This window comes from Quercus robur, chromosome 5, assembly GCF_932294415.1.
Source record: "Quercus robur chromosome 5, dhQueRobu3.1, whole genome shotgun sequence".
Taxonomy (NCBI): domain Eukaryota; kingdom Viridiplantae; phylum Streptophyta; class Magnoliopsida; order Fagales; family Fagaceae; genus Quercus; species Quercus robur.
In genome coordinates, this window is record NC_065538.1 from 14,865,522 (window position 1) to 14,892,852 (window position 27,331).

The 27,331-nt window shown below is 31.6% G+C and overlaps 1 protein-coding gene and 1 long non-coding RNA gene across 2 annotated transcripts; both read left to right on the forward strand.

Moving 5' to 3' along the window:
- The first annotated feature begins 1,023 nt into the window (after positions 1-1,023).
- Positions 1,024-3,778, forward strand: LOC126725240 (uncharacterized). The gene is made up of 2 exons (XR_007655374.1): positions 1,024-1,345; positions 2,247-3,778. It is a non-coding gene; the product is annotated as an uncharacterized LOC126725240 (long non-coding RNA).
- Positions 3,779-8,141: 4,363 nt separating this feature from the next.
- LOC126727866 (uncharacterized) lies at positions 8,142-27,108 on the forward strand. The gene is made up of 14 exons (XM_050433773.1): positions 8,142-8,211; positions 11,958-12,043; positions 12,134-12,220; positions 13,255-13,443; positions 14,895-14,939; positions 15,089-15,232; positions 16,830-17,129; positions 20,105-20,179; positions 21,422-21,508; positions 24,275-24,478; positions 24,584-24,742; positions 25,110-25,154; positions 25,362-25,508; positions 26,725-27,108. Exons 1-14 carry the CDS (start codon positions 8,142-8,144, stop codon positions 27,106-27,108), a joined length of 2,022 nt encoding a protein of 673 aa, XP_050289730.1.
- Positions 27,109-27,331: the final 223 nt, after the last annotated feature.

Sequence of the window (27,331 nt, forward strand, 5' to 3'; positions counted from 1 at the left end):
ATAATTGAGACATGTAAGTTAATATTCTAACTATTAAAATGCTTTTACAAGTGAAAGTTTATAGATACAAAAATCTGATAAAAAGTTTCACACCCACTAAGCTGGCAAATTGTTAATGGTAGCTAAAAAAATTATGCCAGTGGTAGTTCTAAATAAGAACAATTAAAAGTTTGTTAACTCAACCATTGTAAATAATATTGTACAATTTCTTATATTTTTAATATTGCTATTTTACAATAAAAAATAAGTCCATAAATTTCCAAATTCTAGGTGCTTAGTGGGTCATCATTTTTTAGAGTGAAAGAGCTGATTTCAAGTACCTGAGAAGTGCCACTGTTGGGCACTCTCACGCATTAGTTGTGCCAATGTAGTAAGAATTGTCGAGTGGAATTAGTGAGTTTGAGTTGGAATTCCCTTTAGCATGATCCCTCGTTAAATTAAGGACGGATATGGCTTGGGTCCAATGTTGGGGAAAAATCCTAATCCTCTCAATATCTATGTGTGAATTAAAATATATAACTACCAAGCAATAGCAATATTATGGAAACAAAAAAAAAAAAAAAAAAAAAAAAAAAAAAAAAAAAAAAATTCATCAAGCACCACACAACCACAATTGTAACACCCCGACCCAATTTTTATAATTAAACTATGTGTTTAAGTGGTTAAGTATTATTAATATTTTAAGCCACTTACTTACAAAAATTAATATAAGAGTATTTAATAAGCATATTATTTTATAATGCCATTAAATGAGAATTGTAAAGATTATAAATAATTGAAATGGCTATTTGTATTATAAATATATACTTAGTATGTGCAAAACTATATTAAGTGATTAAGTTATGAGATATATATATATATATATATATATATATATTTATATAGTTGTTGGTGTTTTACCTATGTATGATGCATGAGATATTATAGAACATGTATGTCATTTTAATGTGATGGTATAACTTTATAAAGGTAAGGATATATATATGTGTGTGTAAAATAATATTAGTCTTGTAGATAAGTGTGAATGCAAAGAAAAAATAAAAAGGTGGAAAAGTGGGTGTGATTTTCTTCCTAGCATCCCACGTATTCCACCCCAATTTGTCCACATTTCTTACCTTCTTTTTGTGCCCCAAAAGTCTCCTTCTTATCCTATTTTGCTGGCTGCCTCAGACCAGAAAGTCCAGCTCCTTTACTTCTTTCTGTATTCCTCTTTCTTTGCTCTTCTTTCTCTCTTCTTACTTTGCTTCTACACGGCAGACCTCCCTTTCTCACCAACACAAAATATCCCTCTCTAAAGAAGAAATTAAAGGGTTAACACTAAAATTTCAGTTTCAAATTGTTGGGGGTAAGTAATCAAAACTTTATTTGTTTATTTCTACTTCCTTAACCTCTATTCTGATTTTATAGGCTGAATTATGATTCTGTTTTAGTGATTTGAGGGTTTGATGATATTATGGTTTATTTAATGTTTAATAACATATTTTAGTATGTTAATTATAGGTATAAAAATACCCAAATGAAATTAAGGCCTATTGCTATTTGTTGATGATTTTGTAAGAATATGTACTGAAGCTGTCACTGTGACAGATTCTGTGTTCATGCATGTTAAATTATGTATTAAATTGTATATAGTGAATTTGGATGCTAGGGATAATTCCTATGAAACCTAAGACACTTGTGGTTGTTATTGAATTGGTATCACAGCATTTGGATTAATATAAAAATAATGGTTTAATTTATAAGTTGCATGAAATTCTGTCAGGACAAATTTGAGTACGTTGTCTTGTATGATTTTTAATAAATCATGGGTGTGTGCTTTGACTCCGAAATTTTTATGATATATACTGGACATACAGGGGAGTAGTTATATAAAATTTCATGACAATTGGATGTGTTTGAGAAGCCCGTTTGTATTTTTCAAATAGAGCATATGCTGCTGGAATGAGCAGTGAACAACATATGCTACACCCGAATTTGTGGATTTAATTCTCGAGTTAGGGTGTATATTTTGAGCTATAATTTAATGAGCTCATCCTTTGGTATGTTTGAAGCATATATAAATTTTATGGATTGGTTTCTCTATGGTTTGGCTGCAAATGTGTTTGATGATTGTATCATATGTTTTGGGGAACTTTATGTGATGGGAATTAGGATTTCCTTGATTCTAAGAGATAGGTTTGGAGATGAATGTGTACATCTATGACAAGGAAATTATGGATAGTAATAAGCTTTGATTTATGATTTAGGTGTTACCAGCATCCAGGTTTAAGCTCCTTCGACTTTAGGCTCTTGGTTCCTCTGCTTTCAGGTAAGGGATAAGTTATATGGGCATTTGGTAAGTCATGAGGTTATTTTAAAGTATATTATGCATTAAAATGTTTTTGATTAGAGATATGACATGTAATCATTATTCTGACAAAGATATGTTCATGAGCTTTCGAAAAACTTAAGTATATGATTTAAGCATATTAATGCTATTACTGATTTCACGAACATGATGTTTAAAGAAAAGAATGGAAATGTTATTATCATGAAATGTCATGCAAAACAAGAAATTTCAGTATGATGTAAAGTATAAAATGTTTTCGGGTTATGTCCTCTGGTGATCTGAACTTTGCTAGTAGGGGTTAATTATTAGCTTTCCATGGAAAATGTTATATGATTGGCCATTAAGTGGGACTGGCTCTGCTGTACCCGCCCCTTGTTGGTTATGGCCAACTTGTGGGGGAAGCCAACCTACCCCCATGGTTGGAAGATATGTATTATGATGTGATCCCGAGAATACCTAGTATTGTGGGGAATGCTGGATGCCTAGCACCGTAGTGCTAGAAGCCTCCTAAATAAGTACAGACTTATCAGATATGGGCTAACCAATAAGTTATTTATGAACAACTATGTTATGTTATTAATCATGAGAGAATTATTTTGTTTAAATGCATTGTGAAAAGTGAAAACTCTCATGGCAAGAAGAAGTTTCTAATGAAAAGAAATTCTGTTCATTAAAGATAAAAGTTTCTGAAAATTTTGATATGCTATAAAGGTAAAGTTTCTGATGAAAGTACAAGTTATGTTTAAAAGTTATCAGATATCTGTTTTTATGAAACGTTAAGTTTTATGATCATGAAAGTTATAGTATTCTATGAGAAGAAGTTTATAAAGAAAAGTTTTCTTATTAGTCAAGATGTTTCTAGCTTAATACAAAGTTGCCAATTATCTGATTTAAGTTAAAATAATTATCTTGTAATGAAAATATATGTATGGCGACTTTGTAGGAAGTGAAAGAAGTTTAATCCGAAAGGTTTTAGTAATATTAAACCGATAAGAAAAAGGAGAACAATTATTTCCTATGACGAGCGTATAAGCTATTATTATGAATAGTATAAAGTACTATGCATGAAAAGATGTTCTCCTGTTCGAATATTCATAAAATGAAATGATTTGGTTACATGCATCCTTATTGAATTCTCATATATCTTACCTTTACTGAGCTGTGTAGCTCACCCCTTCCACTCTTTCAGTTAGCAGGTTTTATTTTGGAGTAGAGGGAGCCTTAGTCAAGTTTTGGAAGGAGCTGGTTTAGTTTTATATGTATAGATCCTAAACTAGCAATATGATGTTTAGATTTGTAGCATTGTTTATTTTAGATCTAATGAAAGTGTATACCTTAAAGTATTAAGAGATGTATTATATGAAATTCCGAATTTGACCAAGTGGTGAATTATGTTATTCTTTGGAGTACAATGTAGATGCTCTGAATGTCAAGTGAAAGGTTATATCATTTAAGTAAAGAAACAAAAATGAAAAGAATGAGGAAAGCTTTTGTAAAAGTTTTCAAAAAGTTAAGTTGGTTATTGTTAATATCAGGTTTAGGCTTGATATTAGCATGCCGGTCATGGTCACAAATCCGGGTACCGGGTTTGGGGTGTGACAACAACCACACAAGAACACCAAATCTTACATGAAAAACCCTCTAGTGTAGAGGGAAAAACCATGGGGCAGTTCGGAAAAATATCCACTATAAATAGAAATTACAATTATCAAGTTTATGCTAAACTTGAGTCCACAATAAATTGGATATACAACAAATAAATCTCAAAGAGTAAATACTATCTCAATACAAAACCAGTAGCAAAATCTTCCTCTGAATACTTCAACTCTCCATGGTTGCAGCACTCAAAAACTCCATGAGAACTCCACCAATTTATCTTCCTTGTGTGTAACTTAAGCAAAGAAAAATGTCTCCTTTTTCTTTTTCACTCTCTCACACTCTCACTGTGTTTTTCTCTATCTTTTCGGACTGCACCTCCTGAAGCTCTCATTGTATTTTTCTCACAATGGCCGAATGGCACCCTTGCTTCAGCACTTCTCTCAAGTGTGTTTCTCTCTGTCACACACACTGGCTGAATGGCCCTTTTTTTCTTTCTTTTCTTCTTTTCAGTTTTAGCGTGTCTCACATGCCTAAGTCACTGCCCAAGAAATGGCATGCTGACTTTGGAAGCTTTGCATCACTTCTCATTAAATGGAAAGCTGAATTTGAAGACTCTTGGAACCAAGCTCATAAATGAGCTTTGACAAGGCATGGCAAGCAAGTGGGTTGGACCTACACGGTAAGCCACCCAACAATCTTCCCCCCAGCCCACTACGGAGGAGATCTTTAACCCAAGTCTTCAATCAGAGTTCATGCCAGCCAACCCGACACAAAGCTTTAGCTTCTCTCTTGACACAACCTTAGTCAACATGTCAGCTGGATTTTTATCTGTGTGAATCTTCTCTAATTCAAATGACTGTTGTTCAATAACTAGTCTCAACCAATTATATCTCACCTCAATGTGCTTCGAGCGTGAATGGTACATAGAATTCTTACTCAAGTCTATAGCACTTTGACTATCACAATTAACTACATACCCATCTTGCTTCAAACCCAATTCTTGGAGAAACCGTTTCAACCAAAGCATCTCTTTACCTGCTTTATTAGCTGCAATATACTCAGCTTCAGTTGTAGATAAGGCAACACACTTCTGCAATCTTGACTATCATGATACAGCTCCCCTTGCAAAAGTAAACAAATACCCCGATGTAGATTTCCTACCATCAAGATCACCTGCCCAATCTGCATCTACATAACCCTCCAAAACTGGTTTAGAATCACCAAAAGTCAAGTACAATTTAGAGCTACCTCTCAAGTACCTGAAGATCCACTTCACTACTTCCCAGTGATCTTTACCAGGATTAACCATAAATCTGCTGACAACACCAACTACATGAGCAATATCTGGTCGTGTGCAAACCATAGCATACATTAAACTCCCAACTGCTGAGGAATAAATAGTTAATGCTATGTCTCCCTTCTCTTTCTTGGATGAAGAACAAAATTTCTTTCTTAGCTTGAAATGAGAACCAAGAGGTGTACTGACTGGCTTGGCATGCTTCATATTGAACCTTTCAAGAATCCGCTCAATATATTTCTCTTGTGATAACCATACCTTCTTAGCTTTTCTATCAAGTAGAATCTGCATATCCAAAATTTTCCTTGAAGGACCCAAGTCTTTCATATCAAATGACTTGAACAAGTCCTTCTTTAAATTTCCAATCACACCTGCATCTTTTCCTACTATCAACATATCATCTACATATAGTAGAAGAATAACAAATTTACCATTAGGAAATTTTTTGACATACATACAATGATCTGCATTTGTCTTTGTGTACTTATGACCCACCATGAATGAGTCAAACTTCTTGTACCACTGTCTTGGAGCTTGCTTCAAGCCATACAAACTCTTCTTTAACTTGGAAACCATATGTTCTTTCCTTTTTACTTTGAATCCTTCTGGCTGATCCATGTGGATTTCTTCTTTCAAATCACCATGAAGAAAAGCAGTCTTCACATCAAGTTGCTCAAGCTCAAGATCCAAGCTAGCTACTAATCCCAAAACTACCCGAATAGAACTTATCTTGACTACTGGAGAGAATATCTCATCAAAGTCAATCCCTTGTTTCTGACTGAAACCCTTGACCACCAATCGAGTTTTATACTTCACTAACTTGTCACCATCTTTCTTCAACTTGAACACCCATTTGTTTCTCAATACCCTTTTGCCTTTAGAAAGTTCCATCAAGTCATTAGTCTTATTCTTGTTCAAAGAATTCATCTCTTCATGCATAGCCTTCAACCAGCTTTGCTTATCCTTATGAGACTATACTTCCTAAAAACTTTCTGGCTCCCCCTTTTCAGTAATCATAGTATACTCAGTAGTGGGGTATCTAGTCGATGGACGACGCTTTCTAGTAGACCTTCTCACCTGAGGTTCTACCATCTCTAGTGAAAGAGGCTGCTCCCCCTGCTCAACACCATCTGTATCTATCACATCATCATCATCAACACTTGATGGCTCATCAGTATCAAATTCAGTTGGTTCATCACCATAATTCTCATCTTGTACCTCTTCCGTATTTGTGGTATTATTTAAGGAAGAAGAGGCAGGTGTAAAATCAGGAACACCTTCAACTGTAGCTTTAGGCTTCTCAGTTTTCTCAAAGTCTGCCAAGTTTTCATTCTCATGAAAAACTAAATCTCGACTTTTGATCATTTTCTTTTCTTTAAGATCCCATAGCTTGTAGCCAAATTCTGCCTCTCCATATCCAACAAATATACAAGGAGTGGATTTGTTATCAAGCTTTGATCTTTGTTCCTTAGGCACATGAACAAATGCCTTGCACCCGAATACCTTCAAGTGAGAGTAAGAAATATCTTTCCCTGTCCATACTCTTTCTACAATATCAAAATTCAAAGGAACTGATGGAGATCTATTAATTAGGTAGAATGCAATCACAACAGCTTCACCCCAGATCGACTTAGGCAGATTAGCCATTCTCAACATATATCTGATCTTCTCAACAATAGTGCGGTTCATCCTTTCTGCCACACCATTTTGCAGTGGAGTACCAGGAACTGTTTTCTCATGTCTAATGCCTTTCTCGGAGCAGTAACTCTTAAATTCATTAGATGTGTATTCACCTCCGTTATCACTATGGAGACACTTCAAAGGCTTCCATTTCTCTCTTTCCACCATGGCATGAAATTTCTTGAAGTGCTCAAATACCTGGTCTTTTGTTTTCAAAACATAAACCCACACCTTTTGTGAAGCATCATCAATAAATGTAACAAAATATTTATTGACACCTAAAGTCTTAACATCAATAGGACCACATACATCAGAATAAACAAGATCTAATACATTGGATTTTCTAGTAGAGGGTATATTAAATGAAACTCTATGTTGTTTACCAAATAAACAAAAGTCACAAGGATTTAGTGGCGTACCTTTGGCAAAGGGAATGAGAGACTTCTTGCCAAAATCTACAACCTTTTTTCCTTCATGTGAGCCAGCCGTCTATGCCACAAGTTAGGTGAAGAATCCTCCTGAGCTGCACTAATAACATCCTTGCACAACTTTGCTTGTGTCTTGTAAAGTGTACAACAAATTTTCCCTCTAGCCAACACCAATGATCCTTTACTAAGCCTCCATTTTCCATCACGGAAATAATTGCCATAACCTTCTTTATCAAGAACATGAGTGGAAATCAAATTCAGACGAATATCCGGAACATGTCTCACATCCTTCAAAATCAGGGTGTATCCAGTGTTAGCCCTAACACATATGTCACCAATTCCCACAATGTCAGCATAACTATCATTGCCCATCTTCACTCTCCCAAATTTTCCCACTTTGTATGAAGTGAATAACTCCTTTCTAGGAGTGACATGGCAGGAAGCAGCTGAATCAATCACCCATTCAACATAAGGATCTGAAACTGTACAACAATTATCTTGTCCTATGGCTAGGACCTCGTCTTCCAGCACTATAACAACAGCAGTGTTCTCATCATCCACATTTTTCTGATATTTATCTTTTTTCTGCTTGTTCTTCCAAGCCTTGCAATTCCTTTTTATGTGACCTTCTTTATCACAATAAAAACACTTGTATTTCCCTTTCGACTCTGACAAACTTCTGGATTTACCTCACCCTTTAGAATTTCTACTCTTACTTCTCCCCCTGTTCTCTATGACAAGAGCATGTGCAATATCCTTGCCCATATCCTTTCTTCTAGTTTCTTCATTAAACAAACTATCTTTAACCATGGCAAGTTGTAACACACCATTCGGAGCAGAATTACTAAGTGATACTACCAAAGTCTCCCAACTATCAGGTAAGGAACTCAGAAGTAATAAAGCTTGCAACTCATTATCTATTACTAGCTTCATTGTAACCATCTTATTAACCAAGTCTTGGAACTCACTAAGGTGCTCGGCAATGGACTTACCCTTTTTAAGCTTCAAATTCACAAAGCTTTCTAGCAATAAAAACTTTATTTTGAGCTGTCTTTCTTTCATAAAGATTCCTTAATTTTTCCCAAAGAGCCTCTGCATTTGTTTCCTGAGACATGTGGTGAAAAACACTAACATCGATGCATTATCTAATACACCCGATAGTTTTTCTATTTAATTTCTCCTAGTCTCTATCTGACATATCACTAGGCTTGGCACTATCACCCTCAATAGGGTCATGTAGATCCTTGCAATAAAGGACATCCTCCATCATCGGCTTCCATATCGAATAATTTGATGCTGAGAGTTTAACCATAGTATTCATACCCATGTTCTCCATTTAATCCAACACAAGACAGTCAAACCCAAGCAACCAAAAGCTTTGATACCACTTGTTGGGAAAAAATCATAATCCCCTCAATGTCTATGTGTGAATTATAATATATAACTACCAAGTAATAGCAATATTACAAAAAAAATTCAACAAGCACCACACAATCACAACCACACAAGAACACCAAATCTTACATTAAAAACCCTTTAGTGTAGAGGGAAAAACCACGGGGCAGCTTCGAAAAATATCCACTATAAATAGAGATTACAAATATCAAGTTTATGCTAAACTTGAGTCCACAATAAATTGGATATACAACAAATAAATCTCAAAAAATAAATACAATCTCACCACAAAACCAATAGCAAATCTTCCTTTGAATACTTCAACTTTTCATGGTTGTAACACTCAAAAACTTCATGAGAACTCTACCAATTTATCTTTTTTGTATGTAACTTGAGCAAAGAAAAATGTCTCATTTTTCTTTTTTTACTCTCTCACACTCTAACTGTGTTTTTCGGACTGCACCTCCTGAAGCTCTAACTGTGTTTTTCTCACAATGGCCGAATGGCACCCTTGCTTCAGCTCTTCTCTCAAGTGTGTTTCTCTCTGTCACACACACTGGCCGAATGGCCCTTTTTTTCTTCCTTTTCTTCTTTTCAGTTTCAGCGTGTCTCACACGCCTAAGTCACTGCCCAAGAAATGGCATGCTGACTTTTGAAGCTTTGCATCACTTCTCATTAAATGGAAAGGTGAATTTGAAGACTCTTTGGAACCAAGCTCATGAATGAGCTTTGACAAGGCATGGCAAGCAAGTGGGCTGAACCCACACGGTAAGGCACCCAACATTCAATGCACTTAATTAGTTGCAATTTTTCTAGTTGTCCACTTGTGGCTGTATGTAACGAATTATGTTCACTAGAGACATTGGGCCTAAGCTTTGCCCATTAAGGAGAAGATTTCAATTTTCAAAGCTGTATGAGCTTGAGCAAAGATGTCAATCTCCAAACATTGATCCTTAAATTTGAATATAGTTCTTTTAACAATATCTTAGATTTTTTTAAACACAAACAAAATAGCCTAAGAACAATAGTAGAAATTTGTTCATCTTAAACCTTATAAAAAACCCATTTAGATCTAAAAAAATTTGAAAGAAACAATACATAAAATGTTTATTTTATTTAGATCTAGCTGTTTTTTTTTTTTTTTTTTTTTTTTTTTTTTTTTTTTTTTTAATGAGGTATTTAGATCTAGCTTGCAGTTTACTAAACAAAAATAGTTAATAGAGAAGTGCGACATCCACGATATTTTCCTAGTAAATCTTAAATGGTAGATTGTTATGGGCTTTTAAATTAAATCTACCACTAAAATTATTTTTTTGCCTATCAGTAAAAACAATTAATAATTTGTCATCTAAAATTTGTTGTGAAAATATTATGGATAAAACATTTGTCTTAATTAATATGTTTATTATATTTAGAAATAATAAATGGTTTCCAAGATTTAATCTTAGAATCAATAATTAGTATGTTTATCTTTATTAAGAAACAATATGCCAAATGAACCAAAAGTATATTATTTATTCTCTTGCAAATGCGTACTATGGACAAATTGTAATAAGGAAAACATGCAGATTGAAAAATTCATCTTCTTACTAACCCCCTAAAAAAAATCATAGAGCCGCCATTGCCTATAAACAATTAACACATGAAAATAAATGCACCTATTATTCTATTTAAATACATAACAAAAATTTTGGTCACTACAGTGTTAGTTCAATATATGTACAACCTAATAACTTTTGATTAGATTAATTTTTAAAAATGACAAAGTTTGGCTCCAGATATGTTTGAAGCCTTGGCTCTAACCACCAATAGGAAGATAAGATGTGTCATTGATATTTGCAACACACGACTTACTTAATCTAATTAACCAAGTGAGTCATGTGCATTACATATGATAGGGCATATGTTATATTTCTATTAGAGATTGAAGATAAACTTTGTACTTTGAATAATGACATTCAAAAACATTAAAACAAAAATCATCGGAAAACAAAAGCATATTTAATAGCACGAGCATTCAAAAAAAATTTCCTATTCCAAATCAAATATATATATATATATATATATAGTTTTTTTTTTTTTTGAGAATAAAAAAAAAATCATTGAAGTTCCTCTTATGTAAATCATCAATTAGTGCACTATTTATGGAGAATTAATATATAGAAAAACTTCAAGGGGTTGTCTTAGTGGTTTCTAAGCCATGAGATCTTGGGTTCGAAATCTCTTGCCAACATCATGGAGGCCATCTCATGGGATTTTCTCATGTAATAATCTGGTGTATGTGGGATAAAATGATTGCATACATCCAATTGAATAGTTAGATACTCAAAAAGATCTAAATACCTTCATTTGTCAAAAATAATTTATTTACATAAATTGATATATTTGATGTTAATGAGGTGGAAAACTAAATGAAGAGAGTGCTCATTTTTTTCAAGGCATAAACCACCTGGCAAAATCTTAGACAATTATATATAGGAGTCCGAATTTGGTAAAGAAGGGGTGTCACATCGACTTTTTCTTTATTTAAAATTCAATACATTATAACATACACTTATTAGCATCTTAATAAACTCCTAGTTGGTTTGGATTTTTAGATAAGTATTAGAATTGATTAATGCATGATAATAGATTAAATTTACATAAATTGATATATTTGATGTTAATGAGGTGGAAAACTAAATGAAGAGAGTGCTCATTTTCTCCAAGACATAAACCACCAGGCAGAATCTTAGACTATTATATATAAGAGCAGTCCGAATTTGGTAAAGAAGGTGGTGTCACATCAACTTCTTATTTATTTAAAATTCAATACATCCTATCACACACTTATTAACATCTTAGTAAACTCTTAGTTGGTTTGGATTTTCAAATAAGTATTAGAATTGATTATGTGTGATTATGCCTATTCTTTAATACGTGATATGATGATATGAAATGTTGAAATTAGAGGGTGTAAAACTTAAGTTTTACACCACATCCTTAAAACATTTAACCTTTATATTTAGACGTATGAGCATGCACACGTGGTTTATTCAACACCTAATTTCCACAATTTTTTTTTTTTCTTCACATTTTCAATGGTAGTATTAAATTTTAGACAGAAGTTTTATTTTATTTTTTTTTAAAAAGGTGACTTTTGAAGTTTTGTTTCTCCATGGCTTACGTCGTTAACGATAAGCTAGAATGTTTCATATTTTTTTATTATTTGCTTTATCTTATGTGTTAGGTGATAGATTTGTTGATGGAAGAAGGATTGAGACTTTGGAAAATAAAGGTTTGATTAAGCAAAAAGGAAGCATCAGAACAATTGAGGTTATAATGAGTACTAAATACATATTTCTCTCTTTCTTTTCCTTTTATTGTTATTCCCAGTTTATTTGAGGTTTTAGTGAATCATAACAGGGCGAGGATGGTGATACAATTGATTGTGTTGATATTTATCAACAACCTGCTTTTGACCATCCATTTTTGAAAACTCATATTATACAGGTTTCTTTACTTGATTTTTAATTTATTTATTTTGTTATCATTGTTGTTTATTCATTTATTTCATATAATTTGCAATTTGATAGTTCTTCTTATGGACTTTTATTTCAATGTTCATGTAATGCTCTTGTAATTTAAAGAAAAGAAATAATCAAAACAAAGCAGCTGAGGAATGAGGACCGTATCACTTCAAAACTTTTTCACTATATTTGGTTCATGGTCGCGTACAGATGTAGAAGGGAAAGAGTGTGAGGAGAAAATGAGGGAAAAGAAACCTTTTCATTGTTTGAATAGATGGAAATGAATGGGAGATAAAGGAAATGGAAGGATTTTGTTTTACTCCAAATTTACCATTCAATTTCCTTCAAAATTGGAATTAAATGGAGAAAACAGTGAAATAGATAGTTTAAATTTTACTTTAAAAAAAATAATAATAATTTCCTTCCCTCTTTTTCCTCTTATCCAACATGAAGGATGAGATTTTTCTCTTTTCTTCCATTTTCTCTCCTTGCCCTCTCTCAATTTATCTTCCTTTCTCTTACCCTCTATTTTGCCAAACATAGTGTTGGGCTCAATTAGGCTCTTGGGAAAGTTGAGGCCGAAAACTAATATCTTCTCAAGAAAAAGAAAATCTACCGCTAAAAATATATATTACATGCATTTGTATGTCATACACATTTTTTCTTTCTCTTGTTATAATTTCTTTTTATTATAATCATACTTGCTAAATTTTAAGGATGAAAAAATCGGAGTTAATTATTTCCTTTTTATTTTTTGTCATTACGTTCATATCAATTATAAGGGTGAGATTAAAAAAAAAAAAATGAAATAATAAATGAAGACTAAAAGCTTAAGCTAAAGAGAAGCACCGACTCCACAATGTTCTTTTCCCACCCCCCCCCCCCCCAAAAAAAAAAAAAAAAAAAAAAAAACACTCCACAATGCAATTTCTTATTTCTTAGGTAATATGATTTTTTTATTTTTTATTTTTATGATTGCTGATGATTAAAACTAGTAATTTGACTTTGGTTGATCAGATGAAACCCAACTCAATCCCAAGTGGTCCAAGGGAGAATTCATATCAAGCTGAGCTATCTCAAAATTGGCATAAAAATGCACAATGTCCAGAAGGAAGTGTCCCCATAAGACGAACACAAGAAGATGAATGGGTACCACATAGAAGAACACAACTTAATCATAGCTTTTATGATTCCAGTGGTCATGAGGTATAATCCTTTTTTGTCAAATGACATGATATTTTTACATATGTAAAATTATGGTATATTTGTATTCTTTAAACTAATTACAGTTGAATTGTGGATTCTAGTTAGTTCAACTTGTAAAATCTCTGATGGTTAAATGAAAAATTTGGGATTCAATTCCTATGTACACTAAAAACTGATTGTTGACTTAATTTGATGATAAAAAGTGCATAGACATAGCTACCTTTGGACTAGGAGGGGCAATGCCCCTCCCTTCAAATTAAAAAAAAAAAAAAATATATATATATATATATATATATGTGTACTGGTTTTAGAAATTTTGTTCTATAAAATTACATTTTTTCCCACAAACAATAGCATTGATTCTTTTAAGAGTAATGCTATACTCACAAACTTTTTTATAACATTTTTACAAACTGTTTTGATAGTAAATTCTTATTGCTTTGCACATGGGCCTCTTACTCATATGATTTTTTTACTTACTAGTAATCACTTATTACATCAATAATTTATAAAAAAAAGTTTGTAACACTAGTATTTTCCTCATTTTAGTGACTATAAAAAAAATTATAGATCTAAAATCTAAAACAAAATATACAAACCCAAAAAAAAATAGCTCAATAACAAGAATTACCAATAGTAAAACTAAAAAAAAAAAAATTTAAGCTCAATTAACTAATTTTATTTAAAATAAACAACTCTTCCTTTTAAAAAATTCTAAACAAAAATAATTTTGTTCTTACTGACACAAAAACAAAAAAAAAAATCTCAGTAGCTAAATTGTAACAAAATCAAAAGTTGAAACCGTTGCACATAGCCAATAATAAAACTGCTTCCCTTAATTCAAAGTTCTAGCTCCGTCCCTGAAAGAGTGCAATCATTAAAAACAGACGCTAGAAGATAAAGCTCTATTAAAAAAAAAAAAAAACAGTGAAATTAATCTATTTCATTTATAAATTAAAAATTCTTTCTTACATATGAGATTGATATTTTGAACTAGCTAGTATGCCGTTGTCAAATTGGAGGGTGGCGAATATTATGGAGCACAAGCATCATTAAACGTATGGAGCCCTTTTGTTTCTTATGGAGAATTTAGTCTTGCTCAAATATGGGTTGCGTCAGGTCCTGGCGAATTAAACACAGTGGAAACTAGATGGAGGGTAAGTTTGTGAAAATAAGGTTTTCTTTACAAAATGGTTAAATATCAATAAACTAAAATTTATATTTTTTTGGTTGTTAAACTATACATATTACACAAGATACATAACTGATATGACCAAAAATAAAAGTTAAAAACCATTATTTTTTTTAGAGAATTAAAACCAAAATCTTTGATATGATTAGAAACTTGTGCTATTCAAATGTACCTAAGAAAATTGATATAAGTTTTGAAAATAAGAATTTGCGGTATATATAATTAATAGATTGATAAACATTTCATTTCCTTGTTCCAGGTTACTTCACGTGACAACAAAACAAGATTTTTCACATATTGGACTGTAAGTTAATTTTGCTTATTCCCTATCATCAAGTGCATGTTTTATAAATCAAAAAAGTTAACTTAATTTACCATTTAACAGCAGTTAGTAAATGATATATTTCATGCAAGTGTTTATTGAACTAACTTATTCTTGTTCTTCTAATTAAGAGCGATGGCTACCAAAATGAAGGATGCTTCAATCTTGAATGTCCTGGTTTCGTGCAAGTAAACCAAAATTTTGTCCTTGGTTCTTCCTTAGAACCTGTTTCCAACGCTACCCTTTCATTTGATGTAGGGATAACCATATACAAGGTAATACATAAATTTATTTCCTAAAATAGTTATTCTAACATAAAACAAATTCACAATTTTTTCGTGACGACTAAATTGACATTCAATGATTTTTTTAAAAGAGAATATATGAAATTGGCAGGGATTATATGAAAATGAGATTACTCCAATAAAAATTACCAAGATAATAGTTAAAAAAATTATTTGTTATTTATGTTTATAGGTGCATTGAACGTATATTCCTGCTATTAGGATTATATCTATGTTATGAATGATGCTTTGTCATTATTATTATTATTATTATTATTTTTTTTTTTTTTGTGGGCATGATGGGTGTTTTTTCATTATTCATGTTATCTGTTTACAGGTCCCTGAATATATATGTTTACAGGTGCATTGAATATATTCTTTGAAGGAATATATCTATATTATAAATGTATTATCTATGTTATGGATGATTTATATTTATCCAAGATATGCAATTTGTTGGATGTTAAAGAAAACGTTTTAAAATTTTAGTAGTTTTTTTTTCTTCCATTTTACATTGTGCCAAGCACTAGAAAATATTTACACAGCATTTTCATGTATATAGTCCAATACTAGAAAATGAAAATATTTTTTTGCAAATATTTTACCTCTGGAAATCTTTTATGTAAAATATTTTACACAGCACTTTCAAGTATACAACTAAACACTATAAAATGAAAATATTTTCATGTAGATATTTTACATGTAAAATATTTTACCTCTGCAAATATTTTATGTCGAAACAAATAGAGTGTAAATGTACGTGTGTGAAACTTTTTTTTGAAGACTTAAAATCTGACCTTTAACTCCCACACCCAACAAGTACTGATACTTGTGAAGTGATCATCCCATCAAGGGTATGCAATGGCTAACATAAGATGATTTCTATTCCTATATTTGTGCTTAAATATGAAATTTGATAATTATTGTTTTTATTAATAAAAATTTATAATTATTAAATCTTTATATGCAGCTATACATCCTCAATTAATACATTTGTTATGATTGTGATTGTATATGTAATTAGGAAAGTGCTTGGCTTCAACCACTAATAGAAAGATAATATGTGTCTCATCATGTGCAATTCACATTACAATGATTTACTTGAACTCCAGTCCTCATTCCTCACACCCAAAAAGCACTTATACTTGTTTTATCATTTAAAGAAATTATGTTGTAGTAATATTTTAATGGACAATTTAAACATAGAATAGAAATTTAATTGAATTGAAAAATATAAATCGAATAGTGATGAGTAAATTTGTCTCAAAAGTTTATGCCAATGTGGCACAATATTATGACCTGAATTAAAAATCAAACGGTCTTAGTTCGATATATATTATTATAGTTTTCTAAATAAAATTATTTCATAGTATTACTCTTTCTAAAATAGCTTATGCACATGCTAAGACAAGACTTTGGGGAAAATGCTTTTGGCTCTATGTACGTAAAACTGTTTTCATACACAGCCACTATATAATTCCAATCATAACCAAAAAAAAACTGACATTGCCTAGGGGAGATTTTGTAGTCTATCTAATATTGGGTACTTGCCTTGCTCACTAAATTCTTGACTTATTATATGCTTTAGGAGAATGGAAATTGGTGGCTCCAAGTGCAAGATCAGGTACCTGGGTATTGGCCTGGCTCCATCTTCAAATATTTAACGAGTAATGCTACCAAAATTAATTGGGGTGGAGAGATTTACAACTCGGAACCGAATGGTAATCACATAAGGACTCAAATGGATAGTGACCATTTCGGCAGTAAAGGGCGTAGTGGAAAAGCAAGTTTTTTTCGAAATATTGGATATACCGATAACAGTGGCAAGTTCAGAGATGTGGAGGCTCAAAGTCTGAATACAGTTGCAACAAGACCATCTTGCTGTAATGTAAAAGTAGCAAATAATACCAATGGAGTCTTTGGAACCCATTTCTATTTCGGGGGTCCTGGGTATTCAACACAATGTGCAAAATAGCAAGTGGGGGAAAAGAAAGTCATTGTGATAACAATAATAATTCACATGTTCCCATAAAAAAATAATAATAATAATTCACAGATTGGAGAGATCCCAGAAAGGTGAAAACGTTTTGGTTTACACAGTTATCACTTAATATTTTTGTTTATGATCCAATTATTTTGGCGAAAACACTATTTTGGTGCCTGGATTTTGGGATTATAGTCAATTTGGTCCCTATATTTTAGTGACAGTCAATTTGGTCCATATTATTTTTAGCTCACACTCAATTTAATCCATACCATTAACTCACTAACAGAAAATGTATACATGGCAAATGGTGTGCACAGTCGATACACTTGAATATGTAATTAATGCCATGTAAAAGATGTAGAACAATTAAAGATTGCAACGTCAATTATAAAAACACAGTAATCTCCAACTTAGCTAATCTAAGTTTTCAACCCAGACAGATTTCACTTATCCCATGACCCAAACAACCCTGTCCATTACTTGTCAAACCAACCCATTCTCGGCCACTTCATCTTTATCTTCATTGCTATGCCGCTTGCCATCGGTGCCGATATCTCCATAACTCGGCAACAAAGATGAAGATGAAGATGAAGATGAAGGTTGAGTTTGATTGACAAGTGATGAACGGAGCTGATTGGGTCATGGGTGAAGTGGGATCTTTTTGGGGTTGAAAACTTAGATTAGTTGAGTTGCAGCTTACTGTGTTTTTATAATTGACGCTGCAATCTTTAATTGTTCTACATCTTTTACATGGCATTAATTACATATTCAAGTGTATCGGCAGCACACACCATTTGCCACGTATACATTTTTCATTAGTAAGTTAATGATAAGGACTAAATTGAGTATAAGTTGAAAATAATAAGGACCGAATTATTGTGACTCCAAAATATAGGGACTAAAATAGTGTTTTCACCATTATTTATACACTAATATGCTCGGGGAACAATTTTCAAAGACTAGTCAAATTCTGCACTACTGAGAAGCACCAAAATTAATAAAACTGTCGGAATTGCTATTGGAACACACACAAAAAAAAAAAAAAAAAAAAAAAAAATTAATAAAAAAGGTAACGTAATAGAAGCCTCATTAGGTTAACCGAGTGAACGAGAAGAACAGGAAAAACTATTCCTTCTACTCGCAAGTGCTTATGCTTGCTAGTAGAATAAGCACTTGTAACAAAGAACATCATTTAGATTTGATGTCTCTTCTGTTCTCTAGTCTTCCTTTGACATCCTTCTTACTTTTTTAGTTCTTGTTACAAATTGCTCTTCAGCCCAAATTGGTGATTACGATTTTCTTTCTAAGAAACTGCTATACAAATTAGATCTAGAGAGCCTTCCCATGAAAGACAAAAACAGAAAATCCCATCAATGTTGATTAAATATTGAAGAACCTTATTTGTGAGCCGAAGTTCATTGAAGCCACATAGTTTGTCACCTTGTGATCAGTGAGTTCACTGAATTGCCTAAGTTTGGCGCAGATGAGTTCATGCATGGTGGAGATTATGTAGAAGTGCAGTGCGGGCTTCTAGAATAGTCTCATTCATGTTTGTCACCTTCTTATTTCATCCCTATCGGCTTAATCCTCTGCTCCATGGACTAAATCTAATAAAATCTGTCATTTAAAATCATTAAGTAGTTTACGCTTCCATGTTAGGTTGAGTCACAAATCAGATCAAACATAATTTTTGCCATGGAGTTAATTAAATCTTTGTGTGTGTGTGTATAACTCCATTGTACACTTATCTTCCATATAATCCTTTTAAAAATGATTATGGGGAAAAAAATTCCTTATAAAAATATATCTTTTAAATTCTAGATTTAATGTAATTAAAAATGCTTTTATCTTTTTTTTGTTTTTGTTTTAATTTTTGTCAAAGAAACTCAATTTCAGCAATAATGTTATATTCTAAGTCAATAGTTTCTTATATTCTTTCTCCCAAAAAAAAAAATTTTTTCTTATATAAATCTTACAAAATAATCATAAAAACTCTTTTTACATAAATATTTGGTATACCACCTATAAATAATCAGTACATGAAAATATATGCATTTAAAATATTGTATGCATAATTTAAATTAAACAAAATACTTAAAATTAATACGAATATGTGATTGATTACATAGTGAATGGCATAACATTGCTTAAGTTTATATGTGTGTGTATAATTTTAAATCATCAATGCACCATTTATGGAGAATTAATATATGAAAATAAATGGTAGGTAAGCAAATGAAAATAAACGCATTTACCTAATGAATGCATGATAATTAATTACTTATATAAAAATAGTAATTCATGATAATTAATTACTTATAAAAAAATGAATGATAAATTTTTTTGTGAGAAAAAAAAAAAAAGAATGATAATTAATAAATATATAGAAATAGTTTGACTCCAAACATGTTTGGAGCTTTGTAGTTCAATGACTAGTAGGAAAATGGCACTTGTCTCGTTATGATGGTTATTGTTTTATGTTGCTAAAGTAACTATACATGAGAAAAAATGTCATATTTCAAATAACATAAATTTTATTATATATATATATATATATATATTTATATATATATATATATATATATATTTTTTTTTTTTATACTTAAATGCAATAGAATTTCTTTCTAATAATAAGTGTTCATATAAAATTTTATTAAAAAAAATCATTGAAGTTCCTTTTATATAAATCATTAGTGCACCATTTATGAAAAATTAATATATGAAAATAAATGGAAGGCAAAAAAATGAAAATAAATGCATTTACCTAATGAATGCATGATAATTAATGACTTATATAAAAACAATAATACATGATAATTAATTACTTATAAAAAAAATGCATGATAAATGACATGTTCATTATGTCATTTTCAAAGAGTCTTGCTGCTCAACAGGCCCTTCCTAGTGTTTCCAATAGAAACATGAATGGCTCAAATACTCCCACCCTCAATGTAAGTATCAAATTTCCAAAAAAAAAAAACTTCTTGTCAAATTTTGTATCAATCTTATGTTATTTACTATTCAAAATTCATATTAATTAGAGTAAATTGTAAATTATACTCCTAAATTTTGGAGTATTTGGATTTTACACCCTGAAGTTTCAGTATTTAGATTTATCTTCTAAAGTTTAGGATTATTTGGATTTTACACCTCGAAATTTTGAAACTTTAGGGTGTAAAATCCAAACACCCAAAAACTTTAGGGAGTAAAATCTAAACACTTCTAAAATATAGGGAGTAAAATTCAAATTCTGAAATGTTAAGATGTAATATCTAAACATTGCCAAACTCCAAGGGGTAAAATCTAAATTCTAAAATTTCAGGGTGTAAAATCCAATCACCCTCAAACTTTAAGGGTGTAATTTGCAATTTGCCATACTAATTATGTGCAAAATTTAAATTCAAAAACTTGAAATATGAACATTGATCATCTTGAAATTTCGCAAATATGGAGGAAAGTTAATTAATGCATAATAATATATTAATATATCGACATAAATTGATATATTTAATGTTAATGAGGTGGAAAGCTAAATGAAGAGAATCTGCATGTTTTTGTAAGGCATATACCCTTTGACAGAATCCTAGACTATTATATATAGACGTTTGAAAAGAAAATCATTGAAGTTCATTTTATATAAATCATTAGTGCACCACATATGGAGAATAAATACATGAAAATTAATGAATTTAGATAATTAATGCATGATAATAAATTAATATATTGACATAAATTGAAGAGAATCTGCATCTTTTGGTAAGGCATAAACCACTTAACAAATCCTAGACTATTATATATAGAGGTGTGAGCACGCACACATGTGGTTTATTCAAAGCCTAATTTCCGTAATATTTTGTATCATATGAGGAAGTATCAATTTTTAGACAGAAGTGGTATTAAAAAATAAGTGACTTTTGCAGCTTTGTTTCCCATGGCTTACGTCGTTAACAATAAACTAGAATGCTTCGTGTGTTTTTTGTTTGCTTTATCTTATGTGTTAGGAGATAGCTTTGTTGGTGGAAGAAGGATTGAGACTATGAAAAATAAAGGCTTCATTAAGCAAAAAGGAACCATCAAAACCATTGAGGTTATAATGAATACTAAATAATTCTTTCTTTCTAGCTATTTCCTTTTATTTTGATTCAATATATACATATATTCCAATCTTATTTAAGATTTTAATGAATTTACAGGGTGAGGAGGGTGATACAATTGATTGCGTTGATATTTACCAACAACCTGCTTTTGATCATCCATTTCTCAAAAATCATATTATACAGGTTTCTTTACTTGATTTTTAATTAATTTATTCAGTATTTTAATTAATTCTGTCACTGTTGTTGTTCACTCAAACATTTCATATAAGTTGTAATTTTTCAGTTCTTTTTTGAGGGTTATTTCAATTTTCATGTAATTTAAAGAAAAAGAAAGAAAGAAAGAAAGAAAGAAAGAATAAAAAAAAAAGTCGCTGAGGAATGAGGGCCACTTCAAGACTTTTTGACTATATTTGGTTCAAGGGAAAAGAGGTCGAAGGGAAAGGGATTGAGGGACAAATGAGGGAAAAGAAACCCTTCCAATGTTTTGTTGGATGGAAATGAATTGGAGATAAATGAATCCAAAGGATTTTGTTTCACTCCAAATCCACTATTTAATTTTCTTCCAAATTGAAAAAAAAAAGGTGTGAAATAGATAATTTAAATTTTACTTTTTCCAAAAAAAAAAAAGTTGAAATCATTTCCTTCCTCTTTTTCCTCTTAACCAAACAACATGAAGGATGAAATTTTTCTCTTTTCTTCCATTTCCTCTCTTTGCCCTCTCTCAATTTCTTTTCCTTTCTCTCACCCTCCATTTTGCCAATCATAGTGTTAAGTTCAATTGGGATCTTGGGAAAGTTGAGGCTGGAAACTAAGGCCACATTTGATACATTATAATGGTGATTACATAGGAATATGAATAAATATTACAAGTAATATAAGAGGTGTTATTGAATAAATATTACTATTCAATTGATTGGTAAAAACATAGGAATAGAACTTTGGATCTATATTTAATAGGTAGAATGAAGGCATACTTAAACCAAATTTCCTATAACACCCCCACTTATGAAATTATATTACACTTCTAGTTTAACATCTTATTCCTATCTTGATTCTTAAAAAAAAATAATAAAAAAAAAATAAAAAAAGAAAAAAGAAAATTATAATTTCCAATATCACTGTGTGGGGCTCGATAGTTTATGGGCCAGGCCCATTTGCTCGTGGGGAGCCCGCAAGCCCAAGCTGAAAAAAGTCGTAGCCCAAGTTCAAAAGTATAAGGCCGAGGATGACCCAGATATGCAGCCGAGGACGGTTTAGTCCTCGGCAAGCCTAAAGCTCCCTTGACAAAAGGGGTAAAAGAGAGCTATAAGAACAAATCCATAAGAAGATTTAAAATATCTCAGGAAAGTTGTCCTTAATACCCTTCACTGATAAGACTTTACACCTAACAGAACCTGATTTTTAGGCTTTATTAACCCTCCCCAACAATTCTGGGATTAGATTGACGGGACAAATATCAGTCCTGGAAAAGTTGACACTACACGTGGACGAGGGACAACAAACGTAGGCTAGTATAAAAGATAAGGTAAACTAATTAGAGAGGGGGATACCATCTCACTTCCTGGAAAAAAAACTCCAGGGAGGATAATGCCCGGATAATATATGTACACCACCACGAAAAACCCACCGCCGGGTAACCGGAGAAAAACATTAGCGCTCCTCGGACCTGATCCGAGGAGTCCAATCCCTCAAGTTACAAAGCTGTGGGGCTTGGATATCCAGGTTGAAGCCTTTTCTTATCTGAGTTCCCTAAAATCCGGTTTGGGCCAACGCCCTGTGACCAAACGCTAGCCTTTCAAGCCCACTCTCTACAAATTTTATTGTGAGGGATCCTTCACGCGCGAGCCCAACGTCATTGTTGGGCCGTTTGAGAACCGTGTCCCTACACACTGTAACTCATCATGATTTTTAAAAGTAATATAATATCACCGAAGCATCAGAGCAATAGGCTTAAGGACCTAAAATGTGCTCAAATTTTGAGATTTACTATCATGGCTAAAGCAGCGACAATAAAGCAGAAAAAATCAATTGCAAATATTAGCGACAAATATTACTGGGGTTGTAGAAAATATGCCAATCTAAAATCCTTATTCGTGGGTAGCAAACAATTTTAGATTGCAGCAAGTGTTAGAATTCGCAGGAGAGAAAGAGAGAGAGAGAAGAAGAAGCTAGCATGAGAGAAAGTGACAACTAAACGAGGGCTTTTTGGAATCCAGGGCTTTTCAGTCTATCAAATGTACATGTACAGGACTTGAAACTGCATTCTTTTAACAAATATGCATGTTTTGGTGTGTCAACCATTGGACCACAAGCTTTGTGTCGGTCAAAATTGGAAAATTACTATATATAAAGACAATTTATGAATTAAATTTATTAAAAAAAATACGTTATCATTTGACCTTAGCTAAATCTTGGTTCAATCTCAAAAATCTTAAATCTTTCACTTTGTTGGTCGTTTGAATGGTCTAGATTTCAAAACCATGAAATTGTGATGAATTTGCCACTATTTCCCCACCATCCCCGACTCCCCAAAGAAAATAAAAGAAAAAAAAAATCCATAGCTAAAATTATATTTTACATGCATTTGCATATCATACACATTTCATCTTGCCTTTTTTATGGTTCTCTTTTAAAATAGCCATCCTTTCTAAATATTATGGATGAAAAAAATCAGATAGTTAATTATTTCCTTTATATATATATATATATATATATATATATTTTTTTTTTTTTTTTTCATTACTTTGGTATAAGTTATGGGGGCGAGATTATATTAAAAAAGAAAAGAAACGAAATAATAAATAAAGAAAATTAAAGCTGAAGCTGAAGAGAAGTACCGACTCCACATTGCAATTTCTTATTTCTTAGGTCATATATATGATTCTTTGCTTTAGCTTTTCATTATGATTACTGAGGATTAAAACTAGTAATTTGACTTTGGTTGATCAGATGAAGCCCAACTCAATCCCAAGCAGTCCAAAAGAGAATACATATCCAGCTGAGCTATTCCAAAATTGGCATAAAAATGGACAATGCCCAGAAGGAACAGTCCCCATAAGACGAACACAAGAAGATGAAGACACTCGTGGTGTCAAATGGATACCACGTAGAACACAACTTAATCATAGCTTTTATGATATCAGTAATCATGAGGTATATCATTTTTATCAAATGACGTGATATATGTACATATATATTAATCAAGTTGCACCGTACGCTTTAAACTAATTACACTCGAATTATTCTATTTTAAACTAGCATGCCATTGTTAGTTTCGGGGTTGGCGAAATCTATGGCGCACATGCATCATTAAATGTATGGAACCCTTTCGTTGATGATGGAGAATTTAGTCTTGCTCAAATATGGGTTTTGGCAGGTCCTGATGAAGAATTAAACACAATCGAAGCTGGATGGAAGGTAAGTTTCAGAAAATAAGGTTTTTTTTTTTGGGCAATGAAACAAGACATATTACACAATAGGCAAAATGAGAAACGAACTGTTATCATCTACTGCACAAGAACCCAACACATAATGCAAAATTAAAGAGATAGGGATGGTTCCTTCCCGATTACAAGAGAAGGTCCAACTAGCAAGCGACTTTGATCCTTCACGAGTACAAGAGAAAATGAACAAAAGTGAAATTTTAAAACCATTTTTTTGAATGAATTAAAACCAAAAAATTTGATATGATATTTGAATGTAGCTAAGAAAACTGATATTAGTTTTGAAAATAGAAGTTTGCGGTAAATATAATATATTGACAAGCATTTCATTTCATTTTCAGGTTACTTCACCAGAAAACAAGACAAAGTTGTTCACATTTTGGACTGTAAGTTAATTTGCTTGCTTATTACTTTTTTCCAAAATAAGATTAAATTTGCATTAGAATTTTAGAACTAGTCTATCCACCTGCGCTATCATCAAGTGCAGCCTTTTTAAATCAAGTCACTTACCTTCAATGTTTAAAATTAGTAATAAATAAAATATTTCGTGCAAGTGTTTCTTGAACTAACTTATTCTTGTCCTTGTAATTAAGAGTGATGGTTACCAAAGTACGGGATGTTTCAATCTAGAATGTCCTGGTTTCGTGCAAGTAAACAAGAATTTTTCCCTTGATTCTCCCATAGAACCTGTTTCCAGGTACTCTGCACAGCAATTCGATATAGGGATAACCATATACAAGGTAATACGTATATTTATTTCCTAAAACAAATATTCTAATATATATAAAAAATAATAATCACAATTTTTTCGTTACTAAAATGAGATACAATGATTTTTTATTTTTTATTTTTATTTAAAGAGGATATACAATGATTAATATAAAGTGATGTCAATGGTGGGGACTATATGAAAATTATATTATTCCAATAAAAAATTACCAATTCAATATTTATAAAAATAACTAGTTTTTTTTTTTTTACTAAATAAAAATAACTAGTTGATAAGACATTGAATGCACATAAATTTGATTTCTATTCCTTTTTGTTTTTGCTTAAATATGAAATTTAATAATTATGATTGTTATTAATAAACATTTATAATGATCAAGTCTTTATATGGAACTAGGTATTCAAAAAATGACTAAATTTATTATAGCACAATGCTATAACTCCCACTTAAAAATTTTAAATAACTATATATTTTGAAAATATAGCCATTTGATTTCATTTTCTTTATGTTCTTAACACACATATCAAAAAGTCAATAAGATGTTATTTATTATTAGATTCATAATTTTTTTTTTTTTTTAATGTATGATTTTAGACTACAAAACTTGAAATTTAAACATAAGATTGATAGGATAGCTAATAATTTTTTGTCTTCTAGAAATTTTTGTAAGTAAAGAGGATATAAGAAGAAAATGTAATCCAATGGTGGATTTGTTAAATTTCACATCCAATAAAAAAATAGTGAATGAAGTTTGTAACCTTAGGCTATAATCAAATTTGTGGCTAAACTTTGTCATTTAAAAAAAAAAAAAAAAAAAAAAAAACCTTTATTATATGGAACCATATATCCTAGAATAAGGAATTTATTATGATTGTGTTTGTATATGTAATTATATGTTCTATTATTTAAAGAGATTATGGTGTATATGTAATTATGATGTGTGGAACAATACCATAAGGTGAATAAAAAATCAAACGGCTCTCTCTCTCTCTCTCTCTCTCTCTATATATATATATATATGTTATTATACTTCTCTGAAAAAAAATTATTTTCTAGTAGTAGTAGTGCTCTTTCTAAAATATCTTAAGTACATGCTAAACCTAGGACTTTGCGGAAAAATAATTTGACTCTTTGTAAAACCGTTTTGATGCTTAGCCATTATCTCTCTCTATAAAATTTTGTGTACATGTCATGGTCACTAAATTCTTGAACTTATTATGCTTCAGGAGAATGGAAAATGGTGGTTCCAAGTGCAAGATCAGGTGCTTGGATATTGGCCCGGCACCATCTTCAACTATTTAGTGAGTAGTGCTAGCAGAATTGAATGGGGTGGGGAGGTTTACAATGCGGAACTGGGTGATCATCATACAAGGACTCAAATGGGGAGTGGCCATTTTGGGAATGAAGGCTATGGAAAAGCAAGTTATTTTCGAAATATTGGATACATGGATAACAGTGGCAAGTTCATAGACGTGGAGGCTCAAAGTCTGAAAAAATATGCGACAAGACCATCTTGCTATAATGTAGAAGTTGCAAATAATACTAATGGAGGCTTTGGAACCCATTTCTATTTCGGGGGTCCTGGCTATTCAACACAATGTGCAAATTAGCAAGTGGGAAAAAAAAAATGAAAAAAATCATTGTGATAACTATAATAATCCACACATGCGAGAGGTCTCAGAAAGGCAATTACGTTTGTTTTTTACATAGTTATCGCTCAAATGTTATTGTGGTCCAATTAAATTTTCAATGATACGTATCTTTGGAGGCACAATATTTTATGTTTTTATCTTTGTATTTTTTAATGAATCAGTAACTTTCATAAACAAACCA

What these genes read in the sequence shown, in the direction of transcription:
- LOC126727866 (XM_050433773.1), top strand. Translation starts at nt 8,142, where the DNA reads ATGGCAAGTTGTAACACACCATTCGGAGCAGAATTACTAAGTGATACT. An exon ending in CAAAGTCTCCCAACTATCAG is followed by an intron (nt 8,212 to 11,957) that starts GTAAGGAACTCA and finishes CTTATGTGTTAG; the next exon opens with GTGATAGATTTGTTGATGGA. An exon ending in CAATCGAAGCTGGATGGAAG is followed by an intron (nt 24,743 to 25,109) that starts GTAAGTTTCAGA and finishes TTTCATTTTCAG; the next exon opens with GTTACTTCACCAGAAAACAA.